Here is a 26,782-nt window from a genome sequence, read left to right on the forward strand (position 1 = left end):
GAGCCGGCGGTACGCGCGGGTTGCGAGGACACAGGTGTCAGTTCTTGTCAGTTCGCGTCGGTCGGTGTCCGGTGGCGGTTCGGTCGCGCTCGATAGACGGGAGAGGGGTTTCGAAACCGTCATCGCTCGCGCGCCGCGACGCGATCGAGTGCATGCCCTCGGAGCCGGCTCGAGGTTCGCAGGGGAAAGACCTCGAGCGCGTTGTCGACTCACCCCCGACGAAGAGACGGTAAGTACGACTCGGGTGCGTCTCCTTTGGCGCCATTGTCGAGCGTCTCGCCCGGGCCCTGACCGGTTCGAGGCGGCCGCGGCCGCGACCGCGACTGCGTCACCGAGCGAACGCGGACCCGCAACGTGAATCGCGCGTCCTGCCCTCGTCCGCGGAGGTTTATCGGCTGGAGTGACGCGCCCCGGCGCATCCCGACGCCCCTAGGGTGGGCGGAGGGCCCGCGGAAACCGACCTTCCTCGTGGATCGCGCCAACGGAGCCGAACGGCTCTCGGAGTGGAGTGGCGCCAAGTGGTGCGACCTCGCGCAAGGACGTCGGCGTGAATCATCGATGGTTTTCGAAGAAAAAAAATGACGATATTCCCGACTACGTTCCGGTCGGTTCAATTAAGATCCCACGCGCGTATTAAGGGCCTTTTTTGAGGTACCCTCGACCGGAAGGCGGAAAAGTACGCAGCCCCGCCCACGACGTCGTTTAAGCGCGTTTAATCGTTTACGCGTATTTCGTGAGAGGCTCCCGGGCACTTTCGAGTAATTAATTAGAAGCGGAGCGCCCGGAAGATCGGATCGCGCGCGGGTATACACCTTTCCTGCGAGTTTTCGCGAGTTTAATTAACGGGAGCCTCGAGATGGCTCCGGGTAAACGAGGCGAGAACGAATTATCTTTGGGGACGGACCGCGAAAGATCACGGAATAAATACCTCGGTCGTTAAAGGACGAATTTTTTTTTCTCCCGAGACGTCGATTCGACCTCGTTTGCTCGTTACTCCGACCGTCCTGCGTAGGACGCAGCCTTAACGATATCGTTGTCGTTCCCGAGAAGAAACCCAGTCTCCGAACGAAAGCGTCGAGCCAACGACCGCGGCGGATTGCCCGCGACCCCGTTCTCCGCGAGGGACGTCGCGTCGAGGAAAGATTCGGCGCGCGACGTTTTCGGAAACGCCGAGCCAATCGGCACCTTGATCGCGCTCCTCGCCCTCGACCTCTGGCAAATATTTATTATCGCGAGCATTCCGGGGAAACGACGCGACGCCGAGAAGGAAATGGGTTTTCTCCCGCCGGCTCGCGGATTCGGGTGAATAACGTTCCCCGGGAAATCGTATTCCGCGGGCCCGGCCCCTCCACCCGTTGCCTCGTGAAAGTAAACAAGCGCGCGAGAGGATCCTCGAAGAACCCTCCGGCGTGGCATCGCGGTTCTCATCCCGAGTCGGTAATTCACGATTAAACCGTTGGACTCGGCGCGGGATTTTTAACGGGAAGTCGACGGTTTTCGTCTTCTATAGGGGTGGGAGGTCGACCGCCCTCTTGCAGGGGATGGGACAGCCGTGCACCGGGTCGCGGGGGGCAATGACATCGCGCACGCATGGGAAGCGCGGGAAAGAGTAGTTATGGCAACGCGAACCATAACCGTTCACCACAAACGTCATTTTTCCATCGCCGAGGTGATTATCGATTCACGGTCAAAGCGCTCTCGCGACGTTCCCATTCGTTTTTCAATTTGATTTATTTATTTCGCCCGTCCGCTCGCGGAACTCGAGGCTTTCCTCCTCGTCGACGAACCCTCGAGGGGCTGCCGGTTTGGATTAATTTTAACGACGAAAACCGCGGTTCTCGCTTCCGTTCGGTCGATCGAAGGCTCGCTTCGGATTCGATTATACCTCGTGGCTATCCGGCATTCGCGATCTATTTTCGCCATTTTGCCATTCCCCCGCGGAGCCTCGCGGAAGGCGAGAAGTCGAGGAACGCCGAGATCCTCTCCACGGACGAATACCCCACTTTGCGTTTTCGTCGCGGGAGTTTTCGAAGAAAACTTGAGTTCTCTCCCGCGTTCCCTTTCGCGCTCGTTAAGGATCGCTCAGAGAACGCGAGAGAAGAAGAAGAAACGAGTTCGATGAACGTCCGCGTGGGACTTTTCGTCGTTAGTTTCCTCGTTATTTTCCTCGTTATCCGACGCGGAACGTCGCTCTCGTTGTTCTCTCCTCCGGATACCGTTTTCCCTCGAGAGAATCCCCGCGGTTGCGCAAAAAGAATTTCGGATTAATCCCTTCGTCTAGTTTTCGACGGTGCTCGAATGCTCCGATCGGTCTTTGAAAACTCGCCCTCGACGCATCCGCGCGTGCTCGGATGCGAGTCGGATGCATCACGAGTGAGAGAAAAGAGGACAGCCCACGGCATGCTTTGGCCTCTTCTCCCGCTTCCCCCGCGACACTCGGACCAAAGAAAGCCGTGGCTCTTGGAGAGGACGTTCAGGCCCTTCCAGAACCGACGCTCGATCCGGGATTCGGGAGCAAGGATCCATCGCGATACATATATTTCTTCGAGTCTTTCGACGTTTTTTTCAGGGCGGGAGGTTTCGTCGCGGACTCGACGCCACGATTCGGGCTCCAGGGACGCGAGGTGTTTTTTCCTTTTTTTCCTTCTCTCGAGAAGCGGTCCCGGGACAGGTGCACCTCGGGCGGCGCAAGGGTTAACGAGGACAAAAGAAATATCGACCCTGGACGGACGCGGCATCCCGGCTCTCCTCCGGCATCCGGAGGGCAAACTGGCTCCCGATACCGATCACGGAAACCCTCCCTCGTAAACGTGGCGACGAGTCGATAACGGCACTTTCCGGACGACGAATCTCTTTGCTCGGTTTGCTCCGAAGCCGCGGCACGGAGTCCCGAGTCCGTTAAACGGCCCGCGCGTTTCTCGGCTGCGACAGCGGCGGTCTTTACGTAAAGGGAACTCCGTCGGTTAATTACGAATATAAGTCTCGACGTCTCCCGAGCCTCCGCGGACCGGATTCGAGGCGACTCGGCCTAGATCGAACGGGTGTCGGTCGGGCTCGCGGAAAGAAAGCGGGGTTTCGTCTCTCCCTCTCGACCGATCTCGAATCCGGCAAGGATGCACCCGGTCGTTACGCAACGGAACGGCCGCGCGGCCCACTCCCCCTTGGGAACGAGTCCGTAAGTGCGTAATTGCGTAATTGCGTAATTGCGCGAGCTAGGTGCTCCCGGCCGATATGGCGCCGCCCCGCCCGCGTGGATCGAGGGAGGTCGATTCCGAAAAGGCGAGTCATAGGAAGGAGCCTCCTTTAAATTCGAGGGAGAGAATGCCGAGCATCTCGCTTAGCCCTGGGAAATCCGATCGGCCTTCCGATCGGCCTTCCGGTCCCCGATTCTTCTCGACGACGCGAAGGACGCGCGCCCAACGAGGCGAGGAAGGTCGCGAAAACGCTCCTCGTCGGGGATTGCGACCGATTCGTCCAGGGGAGACCCGGAGGAGGCGAGGGGAATAAATTGTCGGCGTTCGTGTTGCAGGTGAGCCCCGCCGGGGACCCGGAGCCATGGGGTGCGCGTCGCAGTGTGCCAAGTACTTCCTCTGCTTCTTCAACTTCGTCTTCTTCGTAAGTACCGGCAAATGTCGATCCGAGGCAAAGATCGGCCGCGGAGGTGAAACTCGTCCTTCGTTGTCCAGGTCGCCGGGGGAGCGGCGCTCGCCGTGGGGATATGGCTGGTGGCCGACCGGAGCTCCTTCGCCAACCTCGTCGGCAAGGTCGACCAGACCGACGTGCTGGTGAGTTCTAAACCTTTCTCGTCCCTTCCGCGCGTACGCGGTCAAATTTGGAACGACGGCGGGCCCTTACGCCCTCTTTCGCCCTTTGGCCTACCTCGACCGGTCGACCGATTTCGCCCGTGTTTTTGTCTTTGGAGCGGGCTCGGCCTCCGTTTTCTCTTGTACTTATCGGAGGAGGAACGGACTTTCCGGTCGGGCTCGAGGGAGCCCCGTTCCCCGTTCGAGCATCGGTTACCGATCCGACGCGAAGTACCGGTTCCGGCATCGTCCGTCGCCACGCCCGCGAGATCGCCGCCGCTTCCTTGTCTCGCGAGCGTCCTCGTCCTTCGTTTCTCGGTTTTTTTTTTAACCTCTTTCCGGGTCGGCGGACGGCCGGCTCGACGACGCGTTTTCCCGCTGGAGCTTGACCCAGATGTATCCCGGGACGCGATCGATTCCCGCGATGTCTCCCGAATGTCCTCCGAAGGGGCACGGCGCGTTTGCGGACCGACAAAAATATTACACGTGCTCGGTGAATTCGCATTCACCGCGTATCGAAGCGCGGGGCACCGGGGTAACGTCGATTCCCGCGATTCCCATATCCCGGACTCTTGGCCAGTCGATCGGTTCCAAGTTTTCGAGAAAAGTGGGTCGCATCTCGAGGACGCGTCGCCCGGAATCGGACCAATTGGCTCGAACTCGCCCCGAGTAGAGAGAATTACGTCGCTCGGGATCCGTCCCGATCCCGACCGCGTGGGCGTCCTCGGTTTTTTTTCTTTTCTTTCTCTTTACCGCGAGAGGGAGAGAAAACGCGAATTACGGGACGCGGCCTCGCTCGTTGGCGTAAAATGCGAGAGTATCGGGTTCCAGCCAGGAGAAGACGAGACGGAGGCGGAGGTTAGGAGGTTGCGCCTTTAGAATAAAGCGTAACGCGATCGTCGCGTTAAGGCGTTCCCGCTTCTCTCTTTCCCACCCCCGAGTCGTCTTTCCTCGAGCGAACGATGAACTCGACCCGAGAAAACGTCGCCTTTTCGCGCGTTTTCCCCACCCGAGAAATTGGATCGTCCCTGAAAACGTTGCCATCCTCCGAATTCGGTTTAAACGAGAGCGCGAAACCGTTCATTTTTCCTTCGAGGGATTTCCGCTCTCCGGCTACAAATCCAGCCGATTGCGCGCGTTTGGAGGGAAACGAAAGCGGTAATTCCATTTCCGGCCGCGTCGAGACTAATAAACCGTGGGCCCCGTTGTCGAAGTGCGCCTAAACGGCTCGGAAAAAGAAGTTCCCCCCGATCGGACGGACGGCCTCGAGGTGGTGAGCACCGCGTGGATTAATAAGGCTCGTTAGCGGTTCGTCAATTATTTCCACCGCTGACGTTATTAGCGGCATTAACGATACGATACGCGTTGGCGCATCCGGGGCGAGACAGCGTAACGTGGAAAGTAAAAGTCCTGCTTTCAAAGGCGGGACGTTCGCGTATCGTCGAAATCGTTCCTCGTGGAATGAGGAGGCCTTCCACTCGAACGGTCTTCGCGAAAATATCTTTCCCGTATGTTGTATCGACTTTTAAGTAACTCCCGAATTCGCGCTCGCCCGGACCTCGTCGACGAACCTCACGGTGAAACGATATCGTAACGGATACGACCGAGTAGAGTTTTATACAGGGTGTTCTAAAGATAGCCGAGGCGAGCTCAACAGGTGCCTCGAGGAACGCGATAAGCGTGTCAACGGGCTAAAGTCATTTAGCACCGGGCACGATTTAACGGCGTTTTAAGTGGCGTGCCACTGTTCTCTACGGCTCGCTTCGGCACGAGTCGAGGCTATCGTCGCCGCGGAAAAAAAAGGAAAGATCCATCGATCGCGTCCTTCTCTCTTCTTGGGCTATTCCGGCCTTCCCTTCCGTGCCGTCCAGTTGAACGAAACTTCTCGCGTAACGGCTACGTCGCATCGATTTGGATATCGATTTCGTTCCTCCATAAATATCTCAACGATGAATTCGTCGATCTACTTCTCCTCCGTTGGACGAGTATCTCCGTCAGTATTTTTTTCAGACCAAGACGGATGCGGACGTTATCAGGATGATCGCCTATATCCTGATAGTGGCGGGAACGCTGACGTTCGTTGTCAGCTTTCTGGGATATTGCGGAGCCATGTTCGAGTCTAGGTGTCTCCTCTGCGTCGTGAGTATCGGCCGATTCCATTCCGCCGTTGGAATCCACGGACGTTCCCCTTGAGAAACGTTCCCGATAAGGCGGCCTTTTCGGAGAGCAACTTATCTCGCGCGTATCTTTTTTATTTCAGTACGGCGTTCTGATTCTGGTGGTCCTGGTCCTGGAGTGCGTCGTCGTTGGTCTTGCCTTCGGACTGAATGAAGACGTAAGTATCGATGACCCCCGTTGATCCAGCAAAAAATATTTCTTCGCGTTCTCGTTTGTCCCAGGCTGGAGAGGCTACGAGGGACATCCTCAAATCCACCATCAAGTATTACGCCGGAAACGCGGATCAGGCCGAAACGGTGACCGTCACCTGGGACGGCATCATGACGCAGGTGAGCTTCCTCTTCGGGAGGAGTCGCCGGAGTTATCCCGGGCAATGGGCATCGTTATTAGGGAAAACTCGGGGTTTCCGCGTTGCTCGTTTACCGCCTGTTATTTTCCCGTAGGGACGCAGGAGCGTTGCGCCAACGCGTGCTCTCGTAAATTTGCGGAATGACGGCGTTACCGCTGGGACGAAATTACCCAAGAGACCGGCGAAAGACCGACTTATCCGACGTAACGGATTCCTGACTCGAATATGGAAAAATAGAAATTGTTCCCCTTCCGGAAAAAAATCATTCGTCCATGCGAAAGCAATGAGATTCTTTTTTCGCGTCGAGATACCTCGATCGATTCCTGGGATGAAAATTAAAATCGCGTTTGCGACATTCGCGTAATAAAGGAACGTTCCAGTCCCGTTCTCCGCGTCAGGAAGAAATCTTCGCTCGATTATTTATTTAAGCGGCTATCCGTTCCAGCTTCACTGTTGCGGGGTGGAGAGCTACTTGGACTTTCGCGAAAGCGCCAATTGGACCGCGACTGGGAAATTGGTCCCCGAAGCCTGCTGTATAAAGGAAAACGGAGTCCCGAAGGAGCCCTCCTGCCCCCTCAGCCCGACGGAGGCGAACTCATATTACAAGACGGTAAAGATTTCTTATCCTTTCTTTTAATGTAAATAATTACCACGGAATTCGTTGGGTATCGACCGGTCTCGTGTAAACTTTTTTTTTTTACATATTACATATAATTCCCGAACGTTGCGCCCTCGTAAGAGGCCGTTCTCTCTCTCTCACTCCGTAAGAGTCGAGAAATCGAGTGCCGAATAACGAGCTTTCCTAAGGTTTACTTTCACCGGTCATTTCGTCAAATGACTCGAAACGAAGTAACTGCGGCGCTTTCTTCGATTCGGCACGTCGCTTTCTAACTCGAGTCAAATCCGATCCGACTTCGGGGAGAGAATAAATATCGCATCGCGCGATCAAACTCTGCAATGTAACATATAAAAGCTAGAACGCTTACACCTGCGAAATCTACCAGACGCAAGTCCCAAGGAAAGCGACCGCATGGCCGGATCCGCTCTATAAATTTAGAAAATTACCATTTTTTCGCTTTAGCGATTATCCTCCCTTGTATAATTTCAGGGATGTTACAAGGCGATAGTGGATGCTATCGCGGAAAATGCGGCGATAGCGATCGGAGTGGCAGCTGGATTGGTCCTCGTGGAAATCTTGGTGACAGTGTTGGCACTGTACTTGGCATGCTGCTATTGGCGTCCTCAACATGGTAGGCTCGGCGTTAAAGTGAACTACTAAAAAAAGCTCGACCTTCTAGATTATCTCACGAGTGTGTTGATCCCCTCACGCTTTTCCCTCCCTCTCTGAAATGTCGAGATCTCGAGCAAAAGAGTGTCGCCCTGTCGCCTCTAAAAACCTCGCCTTTTAACGATTTACAGTTTATCGATGCGTAGAGCCGTCTTTCAAGGAGTAATACGTCACGCTCGGATCAAATTAAGCCGGGGCTCGACTTTCGAGGATCTCTTCGAAAGAGAGAGAAAAATAGAAAAAAAAAAAAATACAGCAAAAGCGCAATGAACGAAGTACGATTTACGTTACGATTACATAGAGGTGGTTTACTGGCACGTTCATCCTAGTACGAATCTTCGGTGGACCGGCTACGCACCTTGGATCGAGAAAAATGATCGCAGGCGATGTGCCGCGAGTTGTTAGAAGCGTTGCATCGCTTGCACGGATCTTCCAGCTCCGTTAGATTCTCTTCCACTCGTCGTTCGAGCGAGTATCCGCGTTGAGGGGGAAAAAAAAAAGGTTATTTCTTTACCCTCCAGCCGACTCGGTTCTTCGGGGTGATCCCGAGTCTTCGGAAGTCCCTTATTGACCCCTCATATTTTGTACAATATATTTTTTTCTCAACGGGTCTAAACCGGTCCCTTTTACAAAGATCCTGAAAAATCCGATGGACTTTATAAGGAAAAGGAAATCATTTTCGAGCATGCAAAATGGGTTTTCCGGAAACTCTTCTCTCAAGCGAATGTTTCCCTCGCACGGTTTTAACTCAGCCTCTCCGTTGACGTTGCTTCTCGATATGTATCATTGACAAAAGGCGTATTCTCTTCTAGCTTGTGTAGACGTGTCTTCGAGGCAGGCCTGGTGAGGCGATACGGTGGTGGTGAAAAGTGAGGATGATATGGTGGGGGTTCGGTGTGTCAAGTAAGAATTAGGTGGAGGTGTCAATTGACGGTTGACCTCGCCTCTCGGCTGGTAGCTTTGCTCGGTTGTCACCTTCGGAAGAGGAGAACTCCATAGCACGGGGCATGGCGGCTTCTACGTGCATGACGGTTAAGCGCACTTTTTGCCAATTACTTTTTCTCCTTTTAATTACTTTACTTTCGGCTCGTGCTTCGCGGAGGATAATTTTTCTTTTCGAGCGGAAGCTCTTCGAGCATCCGTGAGTCGTCGTAAAAATTGTCCTTCGCGAAGCCGGAACAAAATACATTGGCACAAGCTGTCGCAAAATTGTCAGCCCGGACGAGAGCAATTTATCGCTCGGCCGATAGGAACGAACGTGCATGAAAACGTTGTCGATATTAACTATCCCCGACGCGGTTCAATTATACCGATCAATTCGCACGAGGGTACGCGCTGGTCAGTTACGTCAAGATTCGTTGCACAACCTGCTCGTTGGATCGCTATCGTTAATTTGCATTAGCACTCGGCCGGCGTGTCGGTCACGTCTGGAAATCCCTGTAAGACTCGTTACTTCGAGTACGAAGTATCGAAAACGAATCACTTAACGGGTATAATTAGACCCTGACGAACGTGGCACTACCGACAAGGTAAAGCTTCTCAACGACGCGTATTTTTCCACTCTTGACCACTTGTGCCAATGCACGCGAATCGATACTCCTAAGCGCAGGAAAAGGTTCACGCTCTAGAAACGTCGAATTTTCTTCCGATCTTCCGTGAAAGGACGAGAACCGTGAATGTCGTCTGTCCGTTTGGCGGCAAAACTGAGTTAATAATTAAAGAAAATGCTAAGAATGATCAGCGAAAGCGCGAGTTTCGGGGTAGGAGGAATCGCGGATCGTTCTTTTTTTCCCCCTTATTCGCGTTGACGTTCATGCCTTACACTTTAGTTGTTTTCGTTCCAGTGTTAACTTGTTGGTGCTGCTGCTGACGAGGCACTAAGAGCATGGAACCGTTGAGTAGAGCCTCCTAGCATATTCGCACGTTGAGCCCGTAGAGCTTGCTTGAAAGTCCATGCCTAGGCTTCCCGAGGCTGGTCGAAGCCGAAGACGAGACCCGTCCTCCTCTTTTCCATTAATCGTTAAACCAACTTTCCGAGATGGAAAGCGCGCGATAAGGCACCGCCGGCTGCTTCCAGCCTGAGATTACGAAGAAAGCGTCATTTAATCGCCGATGGCTCCGAAGCAGGGTACATGCAATCTTTCGATTTATTTCGAAGCGTTCGTTCGACCGGCGAAAGATAAATTAATCTTGCTTTATATCGATTTGAAGCGAGAATCCACCGATTAGTCGGTGTTCCATCGGTAGCGTAGAGACGCGATGGATAAATGTAAAGTAAAGATTTATATGAACTCTGCTCTCCGAAGTCGGTTTCGGGCAAAAAGTCTCTCTTGCTGTCGATTTTTGTTTCTCGTGGGAAACTTCGCGTTCCTCGGCTGCGCCACCTTCTCTCGTCCCTCTCGTCGCTTTGGTGGTTCTTTGAGACCGTTTCTGCCGTTTCCAATCTTTCCAATTTTCAATCACCCCCCGGAAAGGGCTTTTTCGGGTTGGTACGTCCCGTTGAATATCTCTATATCGAGAACTCTCGCGTAAATTCCGTGGATTTTGGTTTTGGACGTCGACCTCTAAAGAGCGGCGCAGCCGAGTCCGAAGATTTCGTTAAATTTCGAGAACGAAGCGGAGGACGGATTTTCAAAAAATGAAATTTCGAGACTCCGTGATTTACCTAACCGCTCGCAGAAACCATGAAGTCTCGTTGTCTGTCTTATACAGAGATAAGTTTACAGTTTATTGAGCGCTTATTTTCTATACTATTTAACCTTCGTTATTAATTTTGTTATAGGTTAATTACGCAACAACCAACAAATAACGGGGAGCTTTTCTTTAGGGTCGTTCGAAAGTTTTCGGGTGATGAGAAAACGATTTGACGAATCCAAAATCGACACCCGACAATTTTAAGAATTGCTGGAGAACGGTTGTCCTTGTTATTTGTGGTTGTCGCGAGTCGCTGATACGCGAAATTTTTTGAAAATGCTTGTTTTCTTGTACTGTACAGTCCAGGATAGGCTTTTAGCGTTAATTCGCGCGAATTTTCTCTCTGCATTATAATGCGCACTAAGATTGTATTTATTTTTAACTGTCCTCGCAGTATTTGTCTTTGTACAGTGTAAGGCACCAAATGAACGATTTTTCGTCGTGTTTAATTTCTCGAAATAAGGAAAAAGAAAAAAAAGAAGTCTAAGAGACTATTTCCGTTTTCCTTCGCTGGAGCTGAGCTCGGGGAGTTCCGGGATTTCGAAAATCGCTAAAAGATGAACTTTTAGCTGACCTCTCTGGTTTCGCGAGATTTTCTCGAAAAAAAAAATTCTCTCGGCTTAAATTTAAAATTGAGCTCTTGTTTTACACAACCGACAACGAAAATTTAGTAAACTCAATTTTGAGCTCGGTCGAGTCTGCCGTTGATTTGTTGCTCGGTATTTCGGAAAGGTCAGATTTTTGTTAATAGCTCATCGTAACAAGATCCGCGAGGAAAACCGGGCTTTCGCGGTCAATCACGGCGAATGTTATAATTTTTTGTTAAGCTCCTCGAAGAAATTTCCGCCGAGTCGTTCATCCGGATAAGGTGTACAGATCGCCAGATATTCGTTTACGGAAGGTATTTCCGTAAAGCCGGCGATTCACTAAGGATAGACTGTGAAACGAGAACTGGACAGTTGGCGTTGATATTAACTCTAATTTATTATTTAAGTCCGAAAAGTTACTGTCCGTTAATCAATCGCTTTCGTACGAGGTCGCGCACAGAATTTTTTCTCAAAAAGGGCAACCCTCTCGGTCTAACTCGAGAAACCACGATCGGGGATGGGTAAAAGACTGTTTCGAGTGGATATTTTGTTGTTTATTTAGAGGAAAAAAATGGAAATACTATTTCAGAGGAACGGTACTTTACCCATATCCGACATTCGATGTACCAAGTTGGGGTATATCGAATCGTAATCAGGGAAACGCGCTGCGTACTGTATTCACATTTCTATACAGAGACTGATATATACCTGACCTAATAAAAATGTATATACTTGACCCGCGATTATCGATATACGGTTATACATTGCGAAATGCATTAATACTATAATTATACCTTAATTCGTCTACTATAATTACATTTAACGGTAACGTGTCGCAGTAGCATTGATTTGTTAAGATTATTGAATGTTTTTTGTAAAAACTGTACACACGGATTTAAAATTAAAAAGTTTTATATTATTCATAAATCTCTGACGGAGATGCAGCAATATCATCGTCCTTCTCCGTTAGGATTCCGAATTTGTACTTTGCAATTTAATGAATTTACTCCCACTCGTTTTGAAAATGTAAGTAATTCAAACCGGACGATGTGGCTGTTTCGTCATTTTTTAATGACCTTTGCAAGAGACAAATAAGTCAGTTTATAAAAGACAGCGCGATATCTCGGTAAGGTTAAATTAATAACGCAAAAATATGGTGAAAGCATTCTGGAGATATTATCGGCGGACGAAGTAAGGGATTCTGTTCTTTGCGTGCACTGATATTACGAAGAGATAGGAAACATAATATTTAACGATGGAGTAGGAGTATTTACAGAAAATAGGCTGAACACTATTTTGGAATCAAACGATATTTTCGGAGAACATTGGTCGCGTGATTTCATCCTCGCCCGATTGTATTTCTCAGAATATCACAGTCTATCGATCCTCTAAATCGTATACTTAATAGGGAAAGTCAATCGTACACTTCATTCGAGCCCTCGAATCGTTACAAATAACCTGTGTACCTCTGAACGAGGGCTCTCAAAATCAGCGCGTCATTCTTAATAACTTAGAAATCATCCTAACCAGAAAGCGCACGATTTCTTAACATAATCTTGCACTATCGGTATCTCCTTCCTTCCGTGTACCGGGAACCATTCCTTAGAATTTCCTTCAACTGTACACGATTCAAAATACGTTAACATTCCGGGCGATGTCCAGAAAGCTACTCATCAAACGATAAGCTTATAAGTAAAAATAGATCTGCATCATTCCTCTAATACTTAGCAACGATTAAGAAAATAATCGTGGCTAACGGATACGCCCCGAGAGGCAATCCATTTACGGTCTATTTATACATTTCCCAGTTTGTGACTCGAGACTGGACTCTTTAAAATGAGTCCCTCGAGTCCAACATAAAGAATGCCGATTGCGAGTGCTTAATTAAATTACAAGTGCCGCACCTTAGACCCTGAAGAGACCGCGGGGAGTCAGGGGCGTGAGCTGCGTGCACGGTTTCAAAAACGATTCATCCGAAACGGTCCGCTGGAGCCAAATTGGCTAGCGGCTCCGGTGACCTCGGAACGAATCGATCTCGCTCGTTGGCCGCGAAAACTGATCGTGAATCCCTTGAACCTGCTCTCAATAGAGCCAAGCCGGGTGGTTACTTGGCAGGCACACGGGGTTCAGGTGGTAAAGCGAGTCCTATTGAGGAGGACCGTTCATCATGCCCATCGGCGGCATGCCCTGGATCCCGTAGGGTCCTTGAGAGGGGCCCTGTCCTCCGGCCATGGGGGAGTGCAACTGCATCGCCGGACTCTGGATCTGCTGGGTCGGAGTGACTTGACCGCCGCCGGGGGATGCAACCACCTGTCGACATTTGATCAAGCGAAATTATCCAATGGCCAGGTTTCCCGGACTGCAACGGCAAATAAGAAATTCCGGTACGCACTTGCGTTATGACCGGAGGTTCGGACGGCAGGATCAGATTAGCCAGGAGATCCCTAACCGCGGGAAAAAGCGAGCACTCGGACGGATTCGCTCCGTACTCGGCGAATCTTTTCAGCTGCAGCGACGCAGCCGCCGTCGCCGATGCAGGGCTCGGATCTCTCTTTTCGGCCAATTGCGTTAGATTCGTGCTCACGTCGTAAACCAAGGGTAGCACGAGGGACGGGGCCTCGCCTTGATACGGAACCCCGATTCTCGTTATTTGAAGCTGAAAGTTAAACTTTCCAATGCATTCGCTCGAAACGATTAGTTGTTTCGGAGAAGCTCTCGAATACTCACGAAAAACAGGATCTTGTTCCTGCACACCAAAACCGCAGCCATTCCAGTAGGCACGATTGGAGTAGCCGAAGGTGGTATTCGCAAACACCACTGTACCGACCACTTGAGTTGCTGCTGTTGCCCTAAACTGGGCACCAACTCCAGTTTCATGATCTGAACGAAGTCTTTCAGCACGTTGAACGGAACGTTGAGCATTCTTCCGAAGCCGGAAAGCGTGTTGGGCTTATAGGGCGGGGCGGCCGCTCTTGTGTCGAAGAACTTCTCAATGATCTGAAGAAGGAATGTTTCGTCGGATCGTTCGATCGAGATTCCCATCCCAAGACTTACCTGGAGCTCCTCGAGAGTCCACTGATCTTTGTGTTCCGGAAGAGGCTGCACTTTTATATGGAGCGACTGCAAATGCTGCGGATTCAAACCAACCCTGCACTGCAGGGTCTCCACCTTGAAGTGTACCACTCCTGGCTCCGTGCTATGAATAGTAGTCAACTGCAACGAAAATGCGTTACCATCGTCTGAGTTCCATTTAATTGCCCGATTCGAAGCCTGGGTCCGTAACGACTTACGCAATCGTCTGTCTGTATAAATCGCTGCAATTGCCTGCGCATGTAAACGCAACCGAGGAATCTTTCCAGCGGCGAGAGATCCGGTCCAGGTAATCCGGAAGGATGAGGCGAAGGACAGCACAGCAACTCCAGAGCTTCATGGGTGAGCAGAGTCGGAACGGCGCCTGCCCAAGATCTTGGAGGCAACACTCTGGAAATGTGGCTTCCGGCTTTATGATCGGAGGCTTGAGGGCTATGAAGAGCCGAGTGTCCCGGACTCTGTCCTGGTCGGGCAGGAGATGGCCTCGGCACACTCGGGGATCCTGGCCAGTTCGACGCGGCCGGGGACGTCAAACCTTGGGACGAGGGAAATGGGCTGCCATCTATGTGACCTGTCCATTCAAATGTTCCATTGGTTACGTCGTCGTTTTCACGACCTAGGAGTCAACTGGCGGTAATCCAAACGGAAGCAGTTACTCACCGGTCTGCATAAACGAGCTCGCGGGAGAATGTCCTACTTGGACGTTGCTGCAAGGACCTGGAGACGACGTGGGCATGAGTCCTGCAGGGCTGGGCACGTGCATCTGGTTCAGGGGACTATTCGCAACCAAACCGGATCCGGGAGAAGGATGAGGCAACATGTTTGGTGTGTTCGGTGGCAACGAGGGCGGCGAAGCTAAATTGAACGATGTCGCGGGACTGCTTCCGAAACTCTGGTGCTGGCTGGCCTGAAATCACGGATCGGGTAATCGTTGCGCACGGTTATATTTGAAATGTTCCAATTACCTGCGAGATGTTGGCAGTATGTGGACTGGCCGGAGTGTGAGGATTGCTGCCGGATGGAGGAGTCAATGGTGGATGAAACCTGAGGCCGTCTCTTTGCTGAGCGGGGGACTGAGGACCTCCTCTATGGTGACCGAGGAATCCAACGTTGGTCCCACCTCCTTCGCTGTCCATGGTAACAGGAGAAGGTGGGTTATCGTCTTCCGACTGCGATCTTCTCCGGAATACCGCGGTCTCGTCGACGTACTTGGACAGGAAAGCCTGCGGAGACGCGTTTTAATACGAGAACGAGGGAGTGAGCCAAAGGCCGTACCTTTAGTCCCTGGGTGGGCGTAAATTCATCGACGACGTTACTTCTGTCAAATCTGCTGTAAGCACCGTCGCGCAAGCTGACCAGGCCACCTCCTCGAAGTCTTAATTCCAGGCAGTATATTCCTTGATACGCGAGTCTAACCAAGGTCACGCATTGTGGCATTATGGTGAAGGTTTGTACGGGAACTTGTGGTCTCTGCAAATAACGCAAACGAGGTGTCGGTCTACCCACTTAACGTGAAAAATGGAGGATTCACTCCCTGATTTTCTACTTACGGAATTGTGAACTCCTAACTGAGGAATCGTCGGTAACTTGCTGATCGAGGTCAAAGGTTGCAACGTCTCGTTCAATATGTGCACGATCTGCGCTAAATTTCTGTGACGATTCAAATGGGCCTCGAGCTGTTCCTTCATCAGAGAATGAGCGTTCACCACCGTGTTAGTGGGACCTGCAAAGACGACGTACTTGGAGATTTTTATTTCCAACCTCAGAGCAGAGAGAATATTTTTCTCACTTTTTCCGAAAGTCAGCTTGAAGGCTTTATCGTTTGTACTCCACTGGATGGTTACCATTGCTCCTCGATTAGGACCATAAGCGAGTATCAGCTTACTGTAGCTGTACGACTTAATGCTAATCATGTTCCTGATATTATATTTCTCTGAAAGGATTTCATCCGTAAGAAACGCAAATTCTATTTAACGGAAAATTATAAACTCGGCCTATTTTTTCTCACCCATTTTTAAATACTCTGCCAGATCCTGCACTATCGAATACAGGTGAACTATTTGAGCCCAATCGCTCAGCAGAGAATCTACAGTTCGAGACACCGTATCGGCTGTTCCCATTTCGTACTGAAAGTAAACGGGTCGGCGCAGTCCTGAAATCATTGCAAATTTCCTCAGTTATATCTCAGACTTTACAATTGTTAGTCAACGAATCGCCATCCTTGCCTTGCTCCTTAGGATGACTGCTCGTAAGAGGACTGCTGAAAAACACAAACTCGGCCATCCACGTCTTGGCCATTCCTTTACCCTGCACTCTGATCGCGACACTGAGAAGTCTTTTCAGAAGAGCTTGCCATGCACTACTGGATGCAATGTTCGCAGAAGGTGCAGGCAGTTGAACGAGTTTCAGCACCAGCGCTGTTGCGTTCGCTTCGACTTGAAGTCCTTGATGTGCTATGTCTCTTCGAGTCAACTGCAACGGCAAGGGCACATAAAGTTAGATAAACGTTACGACTCTGACTTAAATCCACGAGGTACCCGTTCTGGTACTCACCTCTTGAGCCAACGTAACGAAGGGAATTCGTTCGTCGCAAAGTGCCACGACGTGGGCCAATTCGGGAATGAAATAAGCAGGATGCTTGGGCCTCCTGTTTTGCGACGTTCCCGCCGCGTCGGTTCTGCCGGCGGCCCCAGTGCTTCTACGTTTGTTGCCAGCCTTCTCCACTACTTCTGTAATGCACCCCCCATCTTGTTCATTATTCCCTAAAAAATCCACCTGTTAAATCCCCGCCTAGTTGCAAGACACCATACCAGTACCACGGCCAGTGGTGCCAGATGTTAAGGATTAGTTATTAAGTACTGTACAGAGTGAATCGGTACGATCGGTTTAACGCTTGTTAATGGTTAATTGGACAAAGAGGTGTGCTCAACAAAAGAAATTCATTTATACGCAATGAACGCGGGGTTGATTCCGCCAGTCTCCAAAAAAGAGACAAGGTTTGAACGTGGACAACGAGGGCGAGTCATAAGCCTGATTATGTACATCGTGAACGTGTGATTTATATTTAAAAGCAAAAAAATATCAATATTACGTGGATCGTATCGAGGGAGTTTCATTCATGCTATTTGACGCTTTACATTCTCTGGATCAAACGATTTGTAGCAGTTCGGAGTGGGATACGCATCTGTACTGGTAAATGTGCTCATCGTGTGAAAATGGGTATAATTTTAATGTCGTTCGGGCTTACCACTGTCGACACTAGTGAACGGTCCATGTGTGATGACAAAGGTATCAAATTCGATGAGACTTTGAACCTTTAAGTACATTTTTGGAATTTCGGTTTCTATACTGTCATCGTGAGGATCATCTTCGATAGAACTGTGCTTTACAACAGCCAGATAAAAAGAACATTCAATTTCACATTGAGACGACTCTTTCTCTTTGAAAGCCACTATCTGAAAGAGAGATAAGTGTACAATTTCCAGTAAAAATAATTTGATTCTATTTAGTTTTAGCTAAAAGTGCATACCAAAATCACTGTAGGATGTCGGTGTAACTGAATAAACATGCGATGCCTACTAATCTTGGACATGGGATGGTCCGGATGGTGCAACAGAGGTAAACGCTCATGGGGCGTTGCCGGTAAGTGCTGTAAAGTTTTCTCACAACGCCTCTGGGTTATCCAAAACCTGAAATTAAAGTATTACGAATAGTTTCTCCTCCCGTAGCACCGAGGTAAAATGGAAAAGAATAAGATTATCGTTAACTCTACCTTAGTTCCGATATCAGCGTCGGCAATCTTGAATGATCTCCGTTTAATGCGGTCGTGAGCTCTGGGACAAGGGGGGCATCGTATTGCGGTACATGACACTGAAGCATTCCTGTGTGAGTATCAACGGTGACCAAGAGAAGTTCTGCTCTCAAGCAAGGTTGCAAGATTGGTACCGAAAGGATAGCTGGTGACCCTGCTAACGTGCCTGGAAAACAGGTAACAATTAAATAACGAATTTAATCGTAACGAATAGATAAGCATACCACAATATGACTTACATTCGACATCTTTTAACATAGATTGTAATTCTTGTTTCAATTCAGATAATCGACTTCTTGTTCGAACGTAAATAGTATGTACGAGTAAACACTCCATCGACAATTGATCCGATCTAATAGCTCTGTCAGCAATTTCACTTTCCTGCAAATTAAGATTTTTTATGTCACCGAGTATATGCGTCTTGTCTCTTTTCATTTTACCGTTTACTGACCTTACTACCTAACGAGGGGACGTGCACGACAGCAAGAGGTCTAGCAGGATCGTGTTGGTCTACCTGTACAGTTAATTTATATCCAAGTTCTGACCTAGGATCTTTGCTCGTCAATTCTCTGAAACGAGAATATAAATCAAAATATCTAATTGTCTTGATATAAATTAGATTTACCGACTAGATCATACCTCCAATAGGATATAGACAGGCATTTCCCGGGTGTGTATTCATCGACGTGAATATGATCGTCTAATCTGTCTCGTATTAAACGCAGAGTTTGGGAATAAAGTACTTCGAGCTGCAGCGATTGACAAAAGTAGTGCAGGATGTAATATACTTCAGAAAGTGGATTAGTGCTCTCCGCCAGTCTTGATTGTACAACCTTGTAAACAGAAAATATTTCAATAGACAATAATTTTTTACAAACGATAAAATTCAATAAATCACGAGTCACACCTGGTGAACGTATCTCGTTTGTAAAGGATGCACTAGTGCTTTCCCATCACCGGTTTCTCTATCAGAGACCAAGATCTCCAATTCGAGTAATCTCCAAGGTACAGCTGGCCCATCTCCCATGACCGTTAACGATACCGAGAATTCTTGTTCGACAAGAAATGTCACTCTCCCTGCTTCGATCTAAAGTTAAAAATAGAAACGATGTCAATGTTTCCGTAATATACAGAAGATTACACATGTCATTAAATGCATTACCTTCAGATTCCGCATTTGTGGCAGTAAATTTCCAGTGACCAATCTGTGTTGAATCACTTGATTTAATCTCTGCAATGTACTTCTTTTTTCCGCCTGAGTTATTGGATCAGGTGGAACTATTCTTTCCTGCATGAAACAGATTAAATAAATTATGACAAACCACCTGTTCCTCAAATTTCATGCAAAGTACCTTGCTTTGAAGGCAATTATAAATTTAGTTTACCCGAATGCAAGCCGGTAGACGACTGTACGTGCCCGTTGTCAGAACTTCAACTGCTGCTGGGATATGGAAATTTGGTAACCGAGCATGCACAAGGGTTTCACGAGCCATTCTGGCTAACATATCTGCAGTATCCACAAAAAGAAGCGACTGTTTATCTAAGAATGCCATGATGTGCTGAAAAATAATTTAATGTTTTGGTATTTCATTCCCGCGGCATTAAAGTTGACTAAAAATAAAAACTCACTGCAGATTTGTCAACTTTAGAAGCACTATTGGCCCATTTGACCAATGCCAATAAACGGACAAATAATTGCCGAGTCCTTGCGGAAAAATTGTAGATTTCAATTTTACGTTCCATATCGGTTTTCCTTGGTAATCTAAATTAAACGACGATTGATATAATGTTGAAATATCCTCTAGATATAAACGCAGTAAAGTATACATACAACTCAGCAAGCACGGTCAGCTCATGATACGTCCTTTGTATAATAAAGTCTATTAACATCCCCAGAGAGATGGAACCTACACGATTACCCTCTTGAGGTATATTATTCGTTACAGGCGTTTGATGCCCTTCCAACGGTATAGGAGCCATCTCGATCAATTCTCTACACTGTACCTAAATATTTATTCACCAAATATGCAAATATTGCACTTGTTAAATGATAACCTCACACGACAAAAGTGCCCGTGCTGCAACAGAGACGAGATGGGAGATTGCTCACGTGCAGGGTCGCGCGATCGCGTTCTGTGCTGCCCTCAGTGGAGAATGCTAGATCAGTGCCATCCCCTAAAGATGGCACCGCAATTTCATATCACATCTTTATTTGTTTCAATTTTCGAGTTTCTTCATAAAAAATAAAATTTGACGGGCGCCAGTCATCCTTTAGGGCCTCCATACTGACATGGTAAAAATTCAAATGATTCGATACAGTTTCGAAAAAAATTCACAAAAGATTGACCTCCTAGGTGTTCCTTCCTCGTCACCTTATCGGAAAATCCGTACTTTTGTGATCATTCAATGAGAATACCAAGGTATTATCCAGGTACCTTGTTTACTATATATTCCAGTAGAGGGACCCACTGCAGTGACGCGATTGAACTTTTCACGCAACCTGTTCGTTTACTCTTCTTCAATTATACCTGAGCAACGGTTAGTAAAAAGTCCGCCAAATTTAATTTTACATAACTTCATCAATCGGACTATGATGAGTAATAACCTCGTTGTAAAACAGAGATTTGTTGTAGCTCAGGATAAAAATTACATCAATTAATCTCATAAATTGCTTAGGCACGTGAGAAAGGAAAACCTATATTGTGTTTTAAAATGTTAAAGCAATTATTTTAATAGAAGGTTAATCCAAGGTGAACGTACCTATGAAACGCGCTTTCTGTGTACCTCGATGATTATTTTTGCTCTGTTAACGTTCCGTAATATATCAAATTATAGTATATTATATCGCACGTAAACATACGATAAGATTTGTAATAACCTGTTTTCGCCTTGGTTGCGTCAAGCAGAACGGAACAAGGCAGTTTAAAAGATATTTTTACGTAAATAACTAGTTTGACTTTACCGACCGAACTATCGACCCGCATCGTACTCTGCTAAAAGGGTTTTTTCTTGTATGCACTATATTTCTATCTTAAGAAGACCCAGTGTATAAAATTCATTTTACCCAGCAGATTACACTTGACTGCTTCATTTATTTGCTGATTGTTTCGAAGGCTGGACTCTCGTTTTTATTTATCAGTTTGTGTACCCTTGCGGTATCAGAATTCATGTTCAAAGAATTATTACTATAATGTTTACGTTAAGTATTTCTCTTTGGGTAACGCTTGTGTTTATACAAGTCCAGATTGCGGTGCTGATTTCACAACATCCAAAATTGTTAGTGGTCTCCTATGATGGTTTCAGGTATTTATTCTATTCTATTAATACTTTGCAATACTTCGTTGATGCGGATTAAAAATAATTCCTTTTTTCCTTTGTAGGTATGATTATTTGATTCGCAATTTGACTCCTTTTATGGATGGCTTAAAGACTAATGGTACATATGCTGATTACATGAAGAACATTTTCATTACAAAGACGTTTCCCAACCATCATTCTATTATGACAGGGCTGTACGCCGAAACACATGGTGTTGTTGATAACAGTGTACTTGACCCTGATTCGGGCGAAATGATTAAGTATTCATATAAAATGTTTCATTACAATGAAAAAATATCTCCAATTTGGGTATGTGTCCACGTTTGAATATAAATTATCTGTGTTTATTATATTTATATTTATTATTTCTCATATTAAAACATAATCAAGATAACCTTTAATTTATAAATACAAAACTTAATTGCAGTTTGTATTTGTTTTATACAGACAATTAATGAAATGGCAAATAATGGAAGACGTAGTGGGTTAATGATGTGGCCTGGGGGTCACTTCAAGTATCAGAATATCTTTCCCACTTATGCACAGGTATAATTCGTCTATTCAATATTCTTCAAATGTCAAATCTGTATTTATTCAGAATTTTTTTCTACAGGACCTTAACATTTCTGTCTCCTGGGAGCAGAGAATCGACGTTCTAATATCCTGGTTCACAGATCCAATTTCTCCGATAAATTTTGGAGTATTATATATAGAAGAACCAGATTTACTTGGTCATGCCGTGGGTATACATGGAGATCTCTTCGATAAAATGCTTATTAAACTTGATCGTATTACGGAATATTTACATGATCAACTAGGTCGTCATGGTCTTACCGACGTTAATGTTATTCATCTGAGTGACCATGGAATGGAAAGTGTTACTTTAGATAGAATCATAAATATAACAAATTATATAAATGATTCTGATTATAAAATAATCGAATCTCCAACAACGGTACATATATACCCCAAGAATGGTCAGTTATCATAAAATAATCATGTCAGAATCATTCATAACTAGTAATTTAATATGCAAGGTTATAATTATTTTCCTTATTTTCTTAGGAAAAGAGGATCTAATTTATCAAAAACTAGCAGTAGTAAGTAATAAAACGAGGCATTTCAATGTTTATAAAAGGGCTAATATACCGCACGAGTATCATTATGGTAATAACTTGAGAGTGGGCCCTATCTTTGTCGTGGCTAATTTGGGTTATGCATTTTCATCTCTTTACAATTTTATTCCGGACTATGAAAAAGCATACAATTTCACAGGTAATTATAAGAATGTTTCAACTAGAAATATTTATTCTATTCTATATATCCCTAATAAATATATCTTCTACAGTTAATAACAAGAGTGAATTTGGATTACATGGTTACGACAATAAAATTAAGGAGATGCATCCGATATTTTTTGCAAGTGGTCCTGCATTTCAATCAAAATGCAAATTGGAACCTTTCGATAGCGTAGATTTACTTCCTTTATTTTGTGAAGTACTTAATCTGTCGTGCCCTTCTGTGAATGGTACGTTGCAACACTTTCGTAAGTGTTTAAAACAGTCGGCAGACATTAAATCTTCAACTGTAATTATATGTGAGTACAATTAATGCATTGGTAAAATTTTACATCTTACTGTAAATTATCAAAGGATATAACCATGATAAGCTGTTCATAAACTAAGCATATAATTTCCTGAACATTATTATTTTCAGTGGCAATTGTCATCTGTGCCTTATTAATTTTGGGTGGACTCGGAGGTGTACTTGTTCCACATTATATTAGCAAGATGAAAGGACATCAAAGGTCGGTTTATGAAAATGATTGGAACGTGTGATATGCTGTTGCTTGATGTGTTGTTGCATTTTTTATGCATTTATAAGATTTCCATATTAGAGGATTTCCTTCACTAAGAGGTGCAAAAATTAGTCTATTATTAATTATAATTTATTACATGTATTTAACATTACTTATTTAGACAATCAATAAGTGATCCTGACATGGAGCGACTTTTAGAGGAAAGTGCTTCCTCGGACTATGTTTGGCGTCAGAAGATAAATTACTCGATACTACCTAATACTAACAGTAATGGACTATAAATATTTCTTTGATCACCTGAGAAAAGTGATACTGCCGAAATTTGTACAGTGTCGATATAAGTGTACATATTCACTCTTTAACTATGTTTTTCTAGAATTACTGTACTTTTTACATACTTAATCTTTTCCGTGACAGTGACAGTTTCCAATAATGTAATTACATATGATTTATACAATTTCAATTAACCCCCAAATGGTGATGTGCGTAAATAAGGCAATCGAAGGTGTGTGTATAACTAGTCATTTGATAATATACGTATAACATTAATTCGATTGTACATAAATCTATTGAAGGGAATATAGTAATTAAAGTTCCCTTGTTAAAGCCATTTTCGTGTTTTTCTTTTCACTATTCTCCTTAGGAACACGAAGAAGAAAGCTGATTGGTGATAAATAGTATCGTTAAAGCGGTACGAGAAGTCATTGCATACGTTCAATCGTACACAATGTTTCTCTTTTATATTTAATCCTGTCTAAAGATGTTTTACTTATTTTTAAACTTCGAACAAAATGATGTGAACTGAAGTGACCTGGAGTGCAGGGTTGCCAAGATTAGGCCTGCATAAAATAGGTCGTGCCACCACTGAAAATGGCAACCTCGGAATGTACAATACTGTGTGTAAAAAAACTTTCTCTGCGTATAGTAAACGTCATTATTTATGCACATTTTTTTATTTCTTTGTCATTGGTTTAGGCACTAAAATTATAGTCGTGGTATAAAACTCTTTTAAATTATATCATACGTCGGTTAAGTAAACAATAAAGGTACGTTCGAAGGATCTGTTAACTGAGATAATTTTTATTAGAGTTGATACTATGACTTTTACCTTTTCTTATTCGCTTATCGTATACATGTATATTAATTTTCACGCGTTATCACTTTTGATAATAGGTTCGCAGTGTTAACTTAAAAGGCAACTACTTTTTTTAGTACAAAACAAGTACTTGAGATGTTTTGTCCATAACCTACTGCAGTTGATGTTAAAGTCCATTATCATAATATTATTATAGTGATATTATACGGTGATGTTTCAGGTGCATGGCCTATTCAAAGAACGAGAAAAAAAATGCAACCTCAGTTAGCCGTTACTCCAAGAAAATTGCCAGTATTTGTCTTTCCACAGAGTGTCACGTTTTACTTGGATGATCAGTCGACGCACAAGCAAATTTTAACTCTGTACAATCCTTATGACTTTGCAGTGAAATTTAAAGGTGAGTTTATGAGTTTGGAATACCATTTCGAATACATATTAAAAACAGGTATGGTTTATGTCAATCGGTGATATGTCTTAGTTTTGTGCACTGCACCAGATAAGTACAAAGTCGTTGATCCAGAAGGTACAATAAAATCACGATGTTGCGTCGATATTGTCATCCGACATACAGCTCTTATGATCGCAAACTGCAACACAATTGACAAATTCAGAATAAAAATGCAAGAACATCCTACGAAACAGGTAGCGTAAATAATGACTATCGTATTACATCGTTTTATCGATAGCTTATGAAATATCTTGTTTTATATGTAAGGCCATCGGCAAACGGGATGTCGAAGCTAAATTGATCAGTGGAACTATAGAAACAGCCGGAAGAGGTACTCCGGATCCAGATTCGTTTCAGCAGTTTCCAGCAAATGAACAGAGGCAACAACAGTCCTATGCACTTATTGCTCAAAATAGGACAATTGAAAGTAGGTATTGGGTACCTGATACATTGCAATAATTTCTTAAAAATCTTATTTAGATATAATGGTATTTGTATTTATGCATACCATTATTCTGTGCTTTTAGGGGAAACGAATTACGTGGCACTCGTAGCAGGATTAATTTGTATAGTTGGTCTGCTGTTACCCACCCAAGGAGAGAGTACTCACCCAGTGCCAGATTATCTTCACCTTTCTTCGCACTTTAAACTTATATTATCATTTGTTTTAGGCAAGTAGAAAAAAATTCAACTGCAGTTCAATCACAGTCGATACTAATTCATTACTGTTTTTTTTTTTCAGGTATGGTTACAATAAATGTCTTGAGGCTGTAAAGACATGGTGGAATGTATAAAGCAAATGTTATATATTAAGTAGAGATACGGAGCAAAGCACAATTACTTTAAGACTTTTTTTAATTTAGATCTCATTATTAAGCATACTTGACACTAGTCCTAAAGATTAAGCTCACACCCTACCATTACGCAAAGATACCAATATTTATTTACAAAACCCGGGAAACTTATTTTTTAATACACAGAATATTATATATTAGTTTCTCGAAACTAAATCAATTATCGCCTGTGTCCGCAAAGGGTGACGCGAATGTTATGTATATATTGAAATGGTTCGCGAGTGGCAACAGGAAGGTGTTTCCTTTTTTTATATTTACAATAATTATTACGTATGATTCAGCGATTGTTAATAAGCTGGAATCATATGCGACATAAGTGATTTGAATAAACAACTGCGGCATGTTCGTGCTGAAAGGTTTCTGGAGAAACACCATCGAAACGTGAACCTTGAATTTAAGTTGCAATTTTTAGTTGCGTACGATAAAGAAATTCGGATATTTTTATTATTCCATTTTATACGTGTCCTGAGCAGTCAATTGGAATAAAATGCAACAATTAATCCGTGTGGAAGTTGACCTCCTCATTTGTACGCGTGTTTGTATGTAAAATGTAACTTGAACGATTATCACTCCGAACTGCCATAATTACTCGAGGGAAACCTTGTACATTTTTCTAGAAACTTAAAGTTGATATTCTCCGATGATATACTTTTTTTCGGTCACGACCTAAACTCCCTTTGAGGTAACCGAAGATGTAACTGCCAGTTTCTCATCCGTGAACTGACATCGATGCCGCACTTTGTAATCTTTAGTTCGTACAATTAATTAGAAACCGATAATTGACAGGAACGGTGGTGTTTAAAGTTGAAAGGTGCGCAGAATCCAGTTCACACTTTGCAGTTTTAAAGGCACGTTACGTGTTCAACTTGCCAGTTGTTGCATGGAAGAGCGTCGAGAATGTCGCTCGTCTCGACCGTCCTCGTTACGGTGCTACTTCGTTTTTCAATAGTTTCAGGTTTGTTAAATCTTTCGGACAACCTTTTCACAAAGGGAAGAAGTCATTAAGTACTATTTGCAAAACGAGAACCGTTTGAAAACAGGTAGTCACGGCGTCAAAATCCTAGACGTCGATGTGCCCGAGAGCGTGGAGAACGGGACCGGACCCGTGGAGTTGAAGTGCAATTTCAAAATCTCGGGAGCGGAAATCATCTCGGTGAGATGGTTCCTCGATTACGAAGAGATTTTCACAAGTAAATAGCTCGGCATGAGAGTTCCTTTAAAAAGGAAATAAACTCTTGAAATAATTATTCTCCCCTGCAGCCCGACCACGGTACAGAGGCATCATCGGGACGATAGCGGACCGCGATACGCCGCGACTCCGTCGCTCAAAATTGCACTCCACCCTTCGTCTTCGACGAGTCACCTACGACACGAGGGGTACCTACACTTGCCAAGTGGTGACGAACTTGGGGCGAGACACGAAATCGAAAAGGATGGACGTCTACGG

General features: G+C 45.6%; 4 protein-coding genes across 11 annotated transcripts; 3 read left to right on the forward strand and 1 right to left on the reverse strand.

Moving 5' to 3' along the window:
• The first annotated feature begins 62 nt into the window (after positions 1 to 62).
• On the forward strand, positions 63 to 11,820 carry LOC105694840 (tetraspanin-1). 4 transcript variants are annotated; one of them, XM_012415899.2, is made up of 9 exons: positions 63 to 229; positions 3,530 to 3,615; positions 3,687 to 3,785; positions 5,814 to 5,942; positions 6,064 to 6,138; positions 6,203 to 6,310; positions 6,776 to 6,940; positions 7,439 to 7,580; positions 8,431 to 11,820. In XM_012415899.2, the coding sequence occupies exons 2-9, from the start codon at positions 3,556 to 3,558 to the stop codon at positions 8,463 to 8,465; spliced, it is 813 nt and encodes a 270-aa protein (XP_012271322.1). In that variant the 5' UTR covers positions 63 to 229; positions 3,530 to 3,555; the 3' UTR covers positions 8,466 to 11,820. The 4 variants fall into 4 exon arrangements, with proteins under 4 accessions (XP_012271322.1, XP_012271324.1, XP_012271321.1 ...); XM_012415901.2 differs by having other exon boundaries at positions 9,463 to 11,820; XM_012415898.1 differs by having other exon boundaries at positions 7,750 to 11,818.
• Positions 11,435 to 19,873, reverse strand: LOC105694839 (mediator of RNA polymerase II transcription subunit 14). Of its 3 annotated transcripts, none has more exons than XM_012415897.1 (24): positions 19,632 to 19,873; positions 19,430 to 19,562; positions 19,186 to 19,359; positions 18,963 to 19,088; positions 18,708 to 18,887; positions 18,440 to 18,633; positions 18,252 to 18,369; positions 18,040 to 18,181; positions 17,762 to 17,966; positions 17,519 to 17,678; positions 17,237 to 17,444; positions 16,543 to 16,715; positions 16,215 to 16,461; positions 15,998 to 16,141; positions 15,779 to 15,922; positions 15,540 to 15,712; positions 15,265 to 15,459; positions 14,955 to 15,212; positions 14,650 to 14,896; positions 14,190 to 14,560; positions 13,954 to 14,112; positions 13,627 to 13,896; positions 13,292 to 13,555; positions 11,435 to 13,209 (listed from the first exon to the last, which is right to left on the reverse strand). In XM_012415897.1, exons 1-24 carry the CDS (start codon positions 19,778 to 19,780, stop codon positions 13,045 to 13,047), a joined length of 4,599 nt encoding a protein of 1,532 aa, XP_012271320.1. In that variant the 5' UTR covers positions 19,781 to 19,873; the 3' UTR covers positions 11,435 to 13,044. The 3 variants fall into 3 exon arrangements, with proteins under 3 accessions (XP_012271320.1, XP_012271319.1, XP_012271318.1); XM_012415896.1 differs by having other exon boundaries at positions 16,543 to 16,718; positions 19,632 to 19,780; XM_012415895.1 differs by having other exon boundaries at positions 16,543 to 16,751; positions 19,632 to 19,780.
• Positions 19,874 to 20,504: 631 nt separating this feature from the next.
• LOC105694910 (ectonucleotide pyrophosphatase/phosphodiesterase family member 5) lies at positions 20,505 to 23,547 on the forward strand. 2 transcript variants are annotated; one of them, XR_001103563.2, is made up of 8 exons: positions 20,505 to 21,103; positions 21,181 to 21,427; positions 21,566 to 21,664; positions 21,732 to 22,095; positions 22,184 to 22,393; positions 22,467 to 22,715; positions 22,835 to 23,035; positions 23,098 to 23,167. XR_001103563.2 is itself a non-coding variant. In XM_012416052.2 (8 exons), the coding sequence occupies exons 1-8, from the start codon at positions 20,991 to 20,993 to the stop codon at positions 23,216 to 23,218; spliced, it is 1,494 nt and encodes a 497-aa protein (XP_012271475.1). In that variant the 5' UTR covers positions 20,506 to 20,990; the 3' UTR covers positions 23,219 to 23,547. The 2 variants fall into 2 exon arrangements, 1 of the variants encoding a protein (XP_012271475.1); XM_012416052.2 differs by having other exon boundaries at positions 20,506 to 21,103; positions 22,835 to 22,925; positions 23,098 to 23,547.
• Positions 23,548 to 23,832: 285 nt separating this feature from the next.
• On the forward strand, positions 23,833 to 25,841 carry LOC105694773 (motile sperm domain-containing protein 1). Of its 2 annotated transcripts, none has more exons than XM_012415724.1 (6): positions 23,833 to 23,983; positions 24,254 to 24,430; positions 24,512 to 24,675; positions 24,749 to 24,908; positions 25,009 to 25,152; positions 25,224 to 25,841. In XM_012415724.1, the coding sequence occupies exons 2-6, from the start codon at positions 24,286 to 24,288 to the stop codon at positions 25,253 to 25,255; spliced, it is 645 nt and encodes a 214-aa protein (XP_012271147.1). In that variant the 5' UTR covers positions 23,833 to 23,983; positions 24,254 to 24,285; the 3' UTR covers positions 25,256 to 25,841. The 2 variants fall into 2 exon arrangements, with proteins under 2 accessions (XP_012271147.1, XP_012271149.1); XM_012415726.1 differs by having other exon boundaries at positions 24,530 to 24,675.
• Positions 25,842 to 26,782: the final 941 nt, after the last annotated feature.

The sequence above is a fragment of the Orussus abietinus genome, unplaced genomic scaffold, assembly GCF_000612105.2.
Source record: "Orussus abietinus isolate OABI.00-Male unplaced genomic scaffold, Oabi_2.0 scaffold27, whole genome shotgun sequence".
Lineage (NCBI taxonomy): Eukaryota > Metazoa > Arthropoda > Insecta > Hymenoptera > Orussidae > Orussus > Orussus abietinus.

What these genes read in the sequence shown, in the direction of transcription:
- LOC105694840 (XM_012415899.2), top strand. Translation starts at nt 3,556, where the DNA reads ATGGGGTGCGCGTCGCAGTGTGCCAAGTACTTCCTCTGCTTCTTCAAC. An exon ending in CCTTCGGACTGAATGAAGAC is followed by an intron (nt 6,139 to 6,202) that starts GTAAGTATCGAT and finishes CGTTTGTCCCAG; the next exon opens with GCTGGAGAGGCTACGAGGGA. An exon ending in CGAACTCATATTACAAGACG is followed by an intron (nt 6,941 to 7,438) that starts GTAAAGATTTCT and finishes GTATAATTTCAG; the next exon opens with GGATGTTACAAGGCGATAGT.
- LOC105694839 (XM_012415895.1), bottom strand. Translation starts at nt 19,780, where the DNA reads ATGGCTCCTATACCGTTGGAAGGGCATCAAACGCCTGTAACGAATAAT. An exon ending in GTTCACTAGTGTCGACAGTG is followed by an intron (nt 16,752 to 17,236) that starts GTAAGCCCGAAC and finishes TGGATTTTTTAG; the next exon opens with GGAATAATGAACAAGATGGG. An exon ending in ATACTGCCAACATCTCGCAG is followed by an intron (nt 14,897 to 14,954) that starts GTAATTGGAACA and finishes CCGTGATTTCAG; the next exon opens with GCCAGCCAGCACCAGAGTTT.
- LOC105694910 (XM_012416052.2), top strand. Translation starts at nt 20,991, where the DNA reads ATGTTTACGTTAAGTATTTCTCTTTGGGTAACGCTTGTGTTTATACAA. An exon ending in AAAAAATATCTCCAATTTGG is followed by an intron (nt 21,428 to 21,565) that starts GTATGTGTCCAC and finishes TGTTTTATACAG; the next exon opens with ACAATTAATGAAATGGCAAA. An exon ending in AAGATGAAAGGACATCAAAG is followed by an intron (nt 22,926 to 23,097) that starts GTCGGTTTATGA and finishes TTACTTATTTAG; the next exon opens with ACAATCAATAAGTGATCCTG.
- LOC105694773 (XM_012415724.1), top strand. Translation starts at nt 24,286, where the DNA reads ATGCAACCTCAGTTAGCCGTTACTCCAAGAAAATTGCCAGTATTTGTC. An exon ending in CTTTGCAGTGAAATTTAAAG is followed by an intron (nt 24,431 to 24,511) that starts GTGAGTTTATGA and finishes GATATGTCTTAG; the next exon opens with TTTTGTGCACTGCACCAGAT. An exon ending in TCAAAATAGGACAATTGAAA is followed by an intron (nt 24,909 to 25,008) that starts GTAGGTATTGGG and finishes CTGTGCTTTTAG; the next exon opens with GGGAAACGAATTACGTGGCA.